Raw genomic sequence first — 12,545 nt, forward strand, 5'->3', positions numbered from 1 at the left:
TCAAATCAAACAATTGAATTGGAGGAAAAAAGCTGCTTGATTTTTGGCACACTATAAATTTGTGTATAATTTTGCGAATCTATTTTTCTCTCGCAGCTTTGAATAGAAAGGATTTCGACATTTCACTTTTGCGATTTTTTGCTCCAGTTCCTGTTTGGCAAGTCTCGTCGTTTTCTTTCGCCAAAGCAACCAGTGTTTTGTGTGAGATAAGCAGCTTGACCGTGGCCACAGCCATCCATAGGAAGTGGGTGTTGGCCTGGCCTGGGAATCGACTGGGAACGGGCAGGATGGGCAGGATGAGCAGGACATCCATGGCACAAGGACAGGCGAAAGCCGGAGCCTTGGCTATCCAGGCGACGGCACGTACGGAGCCGAGGCGTGCACTGCGAGATGATAATTCGTTGAATATCCAAGTCAGCCTCGAATTTATTCCGCATAACACCCGGAACGGATATAAGGGGAGGGGGGTGGGGGCTCTGGGAGTGCCAAGTGTTGAGCTGATATGCAAAACAGCTATATGTATTGCCATGGACCAATCCGAATAAAACCAAACCGCACTCTGTTTAGGTATATCGATGGATATTCTGCTCAGAGGAAGAGCAATTTTCGAGAATTCAAGGACGAAAACAGGAAATCCTTTAGTAAACCGTGAAGCGATTTCATTTTAAATATATGTGGGTAACATTTCTAGCCCAGTTTAAAGAGGTGGTTTTTGAACAAAGCAGTAAGTAGTTTAATAGTGCCGTATACATAAATCCTCTATATCTTTGCACTTAAGCCATGTCGTTTGCATTTAAAAAGGCTAGAATATGACTACAGCATACAGTAAATAATTGATATACTTGTTTAATAGTTTTTACACAATGCGGCTTACTGACTTGAAATGAACTCGTATTTATCAAGGCTGCTTTTGGCGTTAGCCCACATTGTGAGCAGTCATTTGGCCTCCATTATAGACTCATTGACAGACACTAAGCTGAAGGGATCAAATTAGTCATCTTGATGGGCTGTATATCCTATGCTCGTAATATATTCCGTTCTGTATGCCAAATAAGACAATAACTTCTGGCTTTAATGAGAGTGGCCAATGCCAAAGCCAAAGGCCAACGTGAATTTGTTTCAAAGTCGTTTGGTGGGCGTGTGAGCCGCGCAAGGATGTGGCTAAGAAGCTACGACGCTGCCACATATGCACGAGAGTGGGGGGTTGGTGGGTCGGTGGGTTTGGGCCAGGCCAACGCCTGAATGTCTCAGCGTGAAGTGAAATCTTTTAAAAAGCCTTGAAGTAGTCCGCTGCCAACTTTTCGACAAGACAGCTCTAAAAGTTCAAGTTAAGTGCAGCGGGCAATAGCAACAGCATACCAGCCAGCAGCTAGAAAACATGGCCAACAATCGACGTCGTAGGGCCTTCTATATACACTCCCCAACTGTTGTTGTTATAAACAAGAAGCCAGGAACTGGCCAAGTTGGCAACTCTCCGGACGCTCCTGCGCGCGCACATACACATTCCGTCGAGTCTGGAGAGCCAGAGAAGCCAGAAAGCCAGAACAGCCAGAAAACCGGAGAGCAAAGAGAGAGTTGTGTTCCCACAGGACCTGAGGACGCAGCTGCTTGCCATCCAGTGGCAAACCCATGTCCTTTAGTATACAAAACGGCAGCGAGCAAAGCGTTTGCCACTCGGCCAAAGTGAACGCAAAAACAGCGACAATTGGCACTGACAGCAGCCACAATATCAGCGCCAAAAGTTCGCGTCAAATGAAGTGAAAAGTGAAAGTTGCAAACTTGTGCAAAATTATACCCCAGCTTATGCCCAGGTGGGCATAGCCTGTCGCTCGGGCGCACGTGGCGTATGTGCGATATTCCCAGTGAGATTGAATTAAACACGTTTGTCTCCGCTCAGCTCGAAGGACTCCCTGGAGCATCCTCGCCCTTTGGCTAATAATTTATACGCCGCCATACGGTTCCGTAGATTGAAACTGGTGCTCGATTAAGTTACCAGCTGGGGAAACGAGGAGTTTCACGGCCAAGAAAAGTAAACGCTTACATTTCACAGAAATAATTGGTGGCTTTCGAATACCTATCGGTTTTCTCTATAATTAAAAAAATAAATGTTAACAGCGTAGAAATATATACAAATATTTTATTAAATTTATCAAGAAGTGATTTAAAAATTGTTTTTTTTTAGCAAGAGCCTTTAATTTAAAAACGGTTATTTGAGTAAAATTTTCAAATTGAATATTCTTGTAAAGTTGTAAAACACAATATTTTTAAAGTCGTTCTAAGTGTTGTGCTTTCCACAATAATAATACAACAAGCATCTTTAAGTATGCCATAAAATTGTTAAACATTCTTATGTTTTTTATCATCAATTTATTATTCGAAATAATCATCACAATAGTTATAAAATTCACTTGCTAAGCTAATAGAGAAATAGAAAATCATTTGCATTTTAATATTCCTAAAGTCACAAACTTGTGTGTCCTGGCGAAGACCTCTTCCTTGCTAATCATGGTCAGTGGTATGCTCCTTGTTATTTTCCTCAACGAGCAATCCTTGAATTTTCTTCCAGTTTAAGTTGGTGCTTCCATTTTATGTTTATTAACCTCTTGGTTATATTTGCAAGCAAATGTCTGATCAACTAACTTTAACTGAAGTTCTTCTTTGGTTTTTCATATATTTTATTGAAATGGCTACAGGAAAAGTTTGGCGGCCATGAAAACCCCTGGCTTTGATAACAAACTGCGCGTGTAAGCTGCAAAGGAAATGAGCACACAGGGAAAGCCATTGTGAAACTGTGAAAGTGTAATCAAATAAATTCCCTCGCAGAATAATCCGAGTAGCAGAATAAAGGTCAATCGTAGAAAATGTGCATAAAAACCTGCAAAGACATCAAATTCGGTGACAATAGCGACGGAGGCCATGAAGGTGGAGAGAATATAGTCATCCGCACATCCAAATCGGGCTACGAGCACTTCCAGCTTCAACTGCAGCTGCAAGCCAAGCAAAACAAACAAAAGCACAAAGGCTTTAAATTGCCCAACTTTAAGATTCTCATGTGTTGTTGCTACTTCATCATCATCGTGTTGATGATATGAGAACGGAATGAAACTCAATCTCCAACCAAAAATGCTCCAATTATATAGATAAATGCCAACATATTGAAACCGCAGAGGCGAACCAGTAATTATTGTTCAACTAAACTCATAAAAAAGGTAAAGATTTCTTGTTGCCTACTTCTGGGTGGATATAGTTTGTAAGTGGTATAATTTAACAATTGCGAAGTACACATTTATGTTTTTTATTACAAGTTTGAAACCTTTAAAGTACATTTTAACATGTGTTCCTTACGACTATATTGATTTCGTGAAGCGGTTTTATTATCAATAAACCATACAAAGTAGAAACAACTTGATTTTCTTGGCCACAGCAACGGCAAGGTCTTCTAAAAATAGTCACGCGTTTTAACATTTTTGACTAGTTAGCTGGGACCTACTCCACCATCTTTTTTCCTTATCGAATTATATCAATAGGCATTTTACGGGGCTGTTTGGTTTATTGAAATTAGCGCTAAATTGATTTATACCACAATATGTTACCGCCATCAATATAGGAATGGCTCACACAGTTCGCTTTTTGTTTGTGCCCTGGCTTTGTTTGCTTGGCTTGTACCCGCTGATTACTCATACGACGCGTGGCACATTTCATGAAAATTGATTTTACACTGCGACAAAGCTCGAAGTACACACACACCTCACCCCCTCCCCCGTGTGTGTGGGTTGAGTATGTGGTATGTGGTATTTGTTTTTATTCTGATTTTCAATTCACATTGCTGACCTACATTTTCGGTTTGCGTGGGTGAGGCTCTGGTATTTGGTGTATTATTGTTGGTTTTCGGGCCACAGGTTTCTGGAAAAAATAAGGAAAAAACAGCCAGGGGCTATAATTTATTCGTTTACTGCCAGGAAATTAATTAATCTGGGGAGCCACAATTTTTAAATATTCCCAATGAATAATTGAATGCGCCTTTAAAGTTTGACGAGTGTTTGAACGTTTTACGAATTATTTATTCAGCATTTGCAGTTTGAACGGTTTTTAAGGTGCATAAATATTTAAACGATATTTTTGCGGGACTCTATATATAGTTTTTGGTATAAAAAGAACTTCCATTTCCATTCATGGAACGTAGAGAGCCGGTTTCCTTTTTATATTTTGTAAAAGCATAAAGCCCAAGTCGGAAAAGTGTAATTCTACCTTAAATGATTTTCTTTTATTTTTATTCCTTTGTATGGTCGTAAGCAGCGTATTTACAGCAGAAGCAACTCGTAAATGGAGGCAGTCGTTATTGCGCTGATATTGTCAGCTTTGAATTTATTTTTATATTATCGGACTTTATGGCAACCGTAAACATGCAGTTCGGGTGCGTTCTTCGGCTCAAGGATTTTTACGCGAGTTTTAAATCCTTGAAGGAACATGCTTTACAGCTAGCATTCTTATGCTCGAATATATGTAAATATTTGCACCCATATGTCATGAGCTGAAGTGAATTTCGCAATTTTGTCGTTTGTGCCTGAAACGTGCAGTAAGTGGAAGAAATGGGATCTCAATCTCGTTTTTGGACAGCCTTTGGCACAGATGCTTCCATTTGGTAAAATAACAAAGAGTATTAACCAAACGAGATGAGACTGTGCGTAAAAAGAGTCACATTACTGCAAAATAATATGTGGAAATAATACGAATGGAAATGGTATTCATGCTAGGTTTGAAGTAGTCAAATATTATTTATCTCCCAATCTACAAATGTTCAATTACAGCAACAAACTTACCTTTCTAACTTTGGTTTTCTGTTTTTGTATTGATTTTATTTTGTTAAATTTTATAAAAATTAAGTTATATACCTCGTGTGTAGACTGGACAGACTGGCACACAAAGCCTTCCCGAAGTATCCTATAATGTTAGATAATTTACCTATTTGCACCCGAGTCAGATATATTTTTCCGATTCACTACCACTGTGCAGCACGAAACATTTTTATGAAAATGTACAGGCAAACACATGTGACTCGATATATATGTATATCATTTGTATGCGTAGCTAAACCCTTTATTACCCTTTATGTGCTTTTACACCAATTTACACACACACACACACTGACCACGTAAGCGTATCCTGTCAAAATGTTGTTGTAGCTGGTGTCTAGCCATTGTGCAATCAAATTGTTCGGTGGGCGTTGCTTTTGGGCTAGCTCCGCTTACGCATGCATTTACAACAAATTATACGAAGGGAATTGTTATTAATGCTTTTGGCAAGGTCACGGAATGGCTTTTTGGGAAATTAGATAAAGGGTTTTAGGTGGGTGGGTGCGAATGTGACTGAAATATAAAAAAGCGACTTCTGTAGCGTCCATATCTAATTTAGTTGTTCTTCTTTTACTTTCAGGTCTCATTCGAATGCTGTCTAAAGTATAAACCATCAGTTATTTCAATACATGTGTTAAAACAAATTAAATGAATTAAATATATATAAATATGTGTGTATAGTTCAATAACAAAGTTAAATATTTTCAAATCTAGCTTAAAGAGAGAGCATAAGCTAATGTTTTTGTGTGTGTGTAAAGTGCAATTGCTAAGCCATAATCATTGAAAAGTATATGTTTAACTCAAAGCAATCAATAATTCAATTAACCTGAGCTGCAATAATAAACACCTATATTCGGCAATGAAATCGACGAATGGCTCCAGCAAGTGGCATTATTTATGAAAATAATACCTTCGTGAAGTGAGTACAACTGATTTGTTATACTTTTTCAGTAGACCCAATCAATCCTGTTGTATAGCTAGTTTGGTGAAGGATTTAACAAGTCTTTCAAACTTAAAACATTTGATGGCCAAACTACTTAAGCTATAACACAATTAAAAGGACAAACCTCTTGGAAGACACATAGTTAGATATAATATTTAAAAGACTGTAGAACTAAAACTTTTTAAAATTTAATTATTAAATAAGTATTAGATAGTTTCATACGTATGCTCCATAGAAACAGTAGTGAATCACTCATTATTAGTTATTTCCCTTTGGCAAATAATAGCTGGCAAGTTGTCGGAATTCATTACAGTAGAGTTTAGCCACCTTGTCCACTAGTCGTATGCGTAATATGGGTTGGAACATCTATACTCCACCGAAAATGTTTGACAAACAACAATATTGAATGGCAGAGTAAATGTGTGGATTACGTTGACGGACATGCGAGAATTGTCCCAGGGCTGGGCAAACAGAGTGTTTCAAACAGAGAATCAGGTCGGGGAACCCATTTCTGTGATTGTGTGTCCTGTTTGCCTTTGCCAGCTTGCCCACAGTCAATAGCAAATGCAATTTTAAACAGTTCCTGGTAATTGCTTTATGGCACTCGAAGGAGTCACAAACAAATCAAACTGAAAAACAAGACAACAAAACGACTTTCGACGAAAGATTTATGCGAGTGCCCCAACGAACAGAGCAGACATTATAAAGTCGTAACGAAAGGCGCTCACTTGGCAATTTGGCTTATCAAAAAGCCAATAAATAATAAGCCAAAGAGCTTGTTGCACCCTACATGAAATGTAGATCACGATTGTGTAAGAAAAACTTGTTTTCGTTTTTGTTTCACATGTCGGCGAAACGAACGTTCTATAGTAATCGTAATAGTATAGTACTACGTGTGTGCCTGTCCACAGAACATGTTGACACATTTTATACATAAAAAATTCATCTAATTGGCAAAGTTTGCATATTTGATTTCACTAATGGAGGCCTGTCAACGGGTCGCCTGAAAGGAATGGGGCTGTGATTTAAGTACCTGGAAATCCATTGATTTTACCCATAATTTTAAACTGCCCGTTGCTTTCGGCGAGGTCAAGAGGTCAAATTGTCAGTGAAATGCCAAACTCTGTGGCATTTACGCACAGTTCCGTCTGTGAGCAGCAAGGTCGAGGTCCCCGTAATTCGAAATACTCACCAAAACTTGACGGACGCAGACCAAGTTTGCCTTTGTCAGAGAAGTGCGTTAATTAAGTAATTTGCCAGGTCACGCTCACCTGTCCTTAGCAGAATAGAACACACCTTTAATGACCGCCCCGACTGGGAAAAAATCGATTTGCGTTCTCTTTTCCATTTTCACTATGGAGCCACCAAATAAACGAGGTCTTTTCTTAAAATCGATGGGAATTTGGGCGCGCAATCATTTAACAAATGCTTTTTGGGTTATATCATAAAGGGAAAATGTGTGGAAATGATTATTAGACATTTTTAACAATGCCATTCTGTAGTGCTTTAAATTCTAAAATTTTAATTCTAAATGTACAAATCTATTCTTTTTTAACTCCTTGCTTTTTATGCAGTGCAAACTACGTTGATGCTTCCTCGTAGAAATTTGCATCTGTAATCTGAATTCGAAATTTTCATGAATGTTGAAAAGTTACCTAAAGCTAAGGAAGCGATTTATTTTTTTTGGCCTTAGCTCATTGCATTCGTTTTAGATCCTTCTTCGGTTGACTTGTGCCCAGGAAAAAGTGAAATACCTTTGCATTCTTTTCACCTGGCAAATGGAAAATGGCAAATTCCGCATTTTCCCTGACACAATTTCTGCTCCTCCGAATTCAATCCGCTTATTGCATTTTCTCGCATTTCCACCTTGCCTAAAATGTTTTGCATTAATTAAAATTGGCTTATGAGTGAGAAGGTGACTTGTGGTTGATTTCGGTTTGGGGCTTATTTCGGCGAAAGTCTCGAGTGTTTCTTGAGCGTACATAAATCAGACGCCACAACCACACATTTCGCACACAGCGAGGACATCGAGAACGCTTACATAATTTGTTAGGCGCGTCCAAGTCGCAGCCACTAAAAGCAATTTGCTGTAAAAGTAAATACGAAATCGTATTTCATGCCATGTCCCGACAGTCGAAAGACATATGCAAATCATTAGTGTAGTCCCTACTTAAGGACATTTTGGTTGAACATACTCGTATCCGTGTATACACTTCGTTGAAAACGATATTGAAAAGCGCAAGTTGGGTATACAAATATTCTACTAAACAAAATATTTTCTTATTGTTATAGCTTAAATTTTCCGGAGTACAAGAAAATGGGAAATTGTTTAGTTAGAGTTATACTTTTGATAAAAACAAAAAGCGTTTAATTCTGCTATTCAACTTTTAATTGTTACAAATAGTTTTATAGTTTCGGGTTTAACAGACTCCAGTTTTTGTAGCGTTATTTGGAATGTTAGCCGTTCCATTAAATTTTTAATGAACTGTACTTGGACGTCTATTACGATTAGAAATACTTACGAGTAGTAAGCTGCTTGTTTTGCTGCTGCTGCCCCCTTTCCTGCTCCCTGGCAAACTCGACGCCCAAGGCCGGAAACGGAAGTGTGCACATTGAGGAATGGCGCAAGGAGGAGCAGCAGACGCCAAGATCTTGAATGCGGTGAATGGGCCAAAGTAAGTAGTTGGCCTAGGGAATTTTGCCAACTTGCCGGGCACAGTGGAGGCCACTTAAATACCTGAAAAAGTTTTTCGCGCTTCCGCCGGAAATTGCCGAGGGCGGTAAGAAAAAAGAGTTTTCAGCTGATGGCTTTGTGGGTGGGTGTGTGCGTCTCTGTTCCATATCAAATCTTTTTCAAATGCACAGCGAGACAGCCAGGAAATGCTAAAGGAAATTCGTTTTCTTTTGAGACATGCGCCAGAAGGGGAAGATCTGGCTGGCTGGCAAAAACAAGGCGAGGAAAGTCCTTTGAGCGCCTGCTGCAAATATTGCACAAGTGCTCGCCACTCGTCGAGCTGCACAAACACAGTAAGCAAAACAGCAGCAATAGCAGCAACATCAGCAGCTCGGCAGCTCAGCGGGTAAAAAACAAAAGCAAAGCCAAAAGCAAGCTCGTTAAAATTACAAATAGAAGGCAAGTGGCAGAAAAGTGCGCTCAAGGACGCGTTGGCGTCTCCTCGCCCGCCCGTCACCCACCTACCCCCCAATCCGCCACCCACTTTCTAATCTTCACATGTGTGGCATTGTGTGGCAGTCATGCAAAGCGTTGTGGCAAGACGAGGCTGCATATGAACTTACTTGTATTCTTACTCGTATTCCCACTCGTATTCGTATTCGTACTCATACCCATACTCGTTTCATGGCATCAGAAACTTGCGCCTCAATTACGAACTGTTATGCTTCCCCCCAAAACTGGAGTCCTGCACCACCTGCGCCTCCAGATCCTGATTGTAGGGGGCGTGGCATGCGTGTTTACCCTTGCATTAGGCAGCCAGAAAGTTTTAGCTTTTGAGTAACCTTTTTGCCCGCCCTTGCTTGAACTGTTGCATTTCTGGTTTCTGGTTTAGCTGGTTGATATGGTTTCGGGTTGGCATTCGAAGGTCACTTCTGCCACTGACAGGACCTCCTGGTGGGCGGCCATCGGTTGTGTTTCACCGGCAGGACCAATTTGAAAGTCAAGTCAGCTTTCGAATGCCAGCTAGCCAAGTCCGAGCCACGCAAGGCCCAAGAAAAGGCTAAATGCAAATTAAAGATATGGCAAAATCGAGTTGGCTTGCTGGAAATTTCAAACAGCTCAGCGAGGTTTTGCTTCAGATCGATATGTCCTAGGTTTCTAGCCTTACTTTGGAGTTGTATTTAAATGTAAATTTAAATTTTTAGCAAAAAACATGCACCATCTTTAAATATATTAATAGCTTTAAAGTTGTACATGTTTGGGTTACCCATTGAAGATTTGATACCAAACTATGCATTATATTTCCCATTCTGTAATTTAATTCCAAAGTAGCTGTAAATAGCTAAGGTATTTTGTAACCATTTGATACAGTTACCACTAAAAGTTTTAAATTAAACCGTGGCAACTTTCAGTCCCTTTCCGCAGAAGAAAATCGTAGCGAACTTTTGTAAATATAACTTCAGCACAAATTTGTTTGGCAATGCGCTCAATTAGGCAGGAAATTAACTGCAGCCAAACCACAAACCCAACTTCCATCGATGCCATTGGCTTCGACTCGTGCCCCACCACGCCGGAATAAGCCCCAACTCCGGGCAGTAGACGCCTGGGATTTATGTCGACAAATTATGCACATTTATTTCAGCGTAAAAGCGAATGGCGAATTATGCAGTCGGAGTCGCAGGATAGACCCCAACCGGATTCCGTGCTCGCATCCGTATCCAAAATGGAGTCAGGAGCGAGAATACTCGTACAGTGCACATAATAAACTTATAATGCGTGACAGGATGCGTGTCGTCGGGTGCCAAGTGGTGCCGAATCCGGTCGAGTCCTGGCGTATCCTGGCGAAAGCCATAAGTGGTTACGCCCCATTTGGCAGCCCATGCATCTCCGTTTGGCCGCCCCATTTCCACACCACTCTCGATTTATGTGCATTGCATTTTTATTCAAATTTAATTGGTATTTGTTTATGGCCATAACAACAATGTCGCCGCTAATTTAATGGCATTGCGTATACGCACTACTCATCATGCAGGAATTTATGATCCATGCCATCCACAGCGTTGAAATGACACTCCAAATGGCCTTCGATCGAGTGGCGTCAACTCTGCTGGTCCAGTGGACAACTGTGTAAATGAAATGGCACTCATTTCCGCCTTCAACTCTCGCACAGAAGTGTGAAGTTCAAATATTTGTAGCACTCACAATTTCCATGGAATATGTATAGAAGCAATATCCTGGCTGGAAGTACCTAATTAACAAAGGTAGTTAAAACTTTACTCTTTTTTATCATGTGCAGTTTTGCAATTAAGACAAGGCGTGTGCAAATATTGGCGTTTTTGACTGCGGGCAATAAACCAGTCGCTCTCCTTTATTGTTCACATTTAAATAACTGAAATAAGAGGATTTAATTAAAGTTTTTCGCTTCAGAAAGAGTTATAAAACATGTGAATAAAACCGTGCTGACACTTAAAATTTAATTGTAGTGCAAAATAAAAGATAGCATGCGAATAATGTTTTGCACCAGCATACACTTATTTAAAAGAAAAACATATAACTGCTTAATTATTTCACGCTCCACCTCACACGTGTCTTCAGCTAATGGAGTGGTAAACAATACAAATATTTGAACACCACCCCGCTGTTGTTGCCCCGAGTGAATTAATCACTATCGCATGTGCCACATGATGTTCCCCTTGGTGTTGCCGGCGATGTTGCCGATGCGGCAGATAAGACATGCATTATGGCGATGTAGCAAATACGGCGGGGCACAGTGGCTCCGGGTCGCCTCCCGAATGACATAATCGACGCTGCAGTTTCCGCACTCCGGAGTCCGGACAGAATGAGTCCGGAACATTCAAGATGAAGGTGAATGGGTGGACGTGGGCGGTGCATGCATGGATATACAGGGATGTCGATGGCTGGATGTTCCTGTCGATGTGGATGTATTGCTGCTGCTGACGGGCGGCTTCCTGTTATGACGATGGGACACACAAGTGGCAGCTGATGAGTCTGAAAGGCTGGCAGTTGCAACCATTATAAAACAGCATGTTATGTGCTGGCAACAGAGGAAGGCAACAGAGGAAGTTGCCTCTGCGGAAAAGTTCCTAATTAGGCATTCGGTGTGGAGGGGCGGGAATAAGGATAAATTAAAGCTGCAAAGTTTCGCCATGTCGCTGCTAATCTCATTTCAAGTTGATCCTGCCGTTGATAATGCTAATTATAATGATTTGGCCGACGTTCATTAGGTTTTAGTTGGTGTATCTCATATTGAAAAGGCGTTTGGCAACTTATTATTATTTATTGCCAAAAAGTTTCTAAGCCCAATGAACAAAACTTTTCCACTAAGGTAAATAGCAGATAAGTCCTTAGGTATTTTCGTTGTATTTAAGCCTAAGGTTTCTGTCAGTGTGTTACATTTCTACAGAGTGATAATTATAATGTTATTCATGTCCTTGGATGCAGAACGCTCAGGGCTGTAATGATTTTTTTAAGTTCACTAAAGTGGTGAGCAATGATACCCTTTAATAGGTCATATAAGTAAAACATTTCATCGTTCACATATGATTTTCATTTAATGTTCAATTATAAACATTACTACAATCTTCTGCTGTAGCAAATGCATTTTAAATAAATCAATTGCATTTTAACAATCAAGTTATACAGATTAAATTTGAAAACATAAATAATGTGAATATCATGCATGCAAAGCTTTTAATAATTGAGTCTTTTAATTATAAATTATTCAGTGAAATTACGTGCCCATCTGCAATTCAAGCGCCGGCTCATTAGTTCGATTTTAAACCCAAAATAAATTAATCCGGGAAGAATGGCGCTTGCAAGATTTATTTGCTGCCTAATTTAGAAATACGGCTGCGTTGAAACTTAGTGAGATAGGCAATTCCACACCCTCCACTTGGGAAAAGTCAAATGTGAAATTATCGCAATGAGAATTTTGCGGTTCGCTGAATCGAATGATGCTGCAGCTAAACTGCATAAATTGAAGCATTTTGGGTAGCGCACCTTTTCCATCACGTCTCATTAATTTCCACTGCCATTCCAAGTGCACTTTTCCGTG

The 12,545-nt window shown here is 40.1% G+C and overlaps 1 protein-coding gene across 1 annotated transcript; it reads left to right on the top strand.

The window, feature by feature from the left end:
- The first annotated feature begins 2,861 nt into the window (after positions 1-2,861).
- LOC122626743 lies at positions 2,862-5,552 on the top strand. The gene is made up of 2 exons (XM_043807115.1): positions 2,862-3,209; positions 5,434-5,552. The coding sequence occupies exon 1, from the start codon at positions 2,862-2,864 to the stop codon at positions 3,090-3,092; it is 231 nt and encodes a 76-aa protein (XP_043663050.1). The 3' UTR covers positions 3,093-3,209; positions 5,434-5,552.
- Positions 5,553-12,545: the final 6,993 nt, after the last annotated feature.

Source organism: Drosophila teissieri, chromosome 2L (assembly GCF_016746235.2).
Source record: "Drosophila teissieri strain GT53w chromosome 2L, Prin_Dtei_1.1, whole genome shotgun sequence".
Lineage (NCBI taxonomy): Eukaryota > Metazoa > Arthropoda > Insecta > Diptera > Drosophilidae > Drosophila > Drosophila teissieri.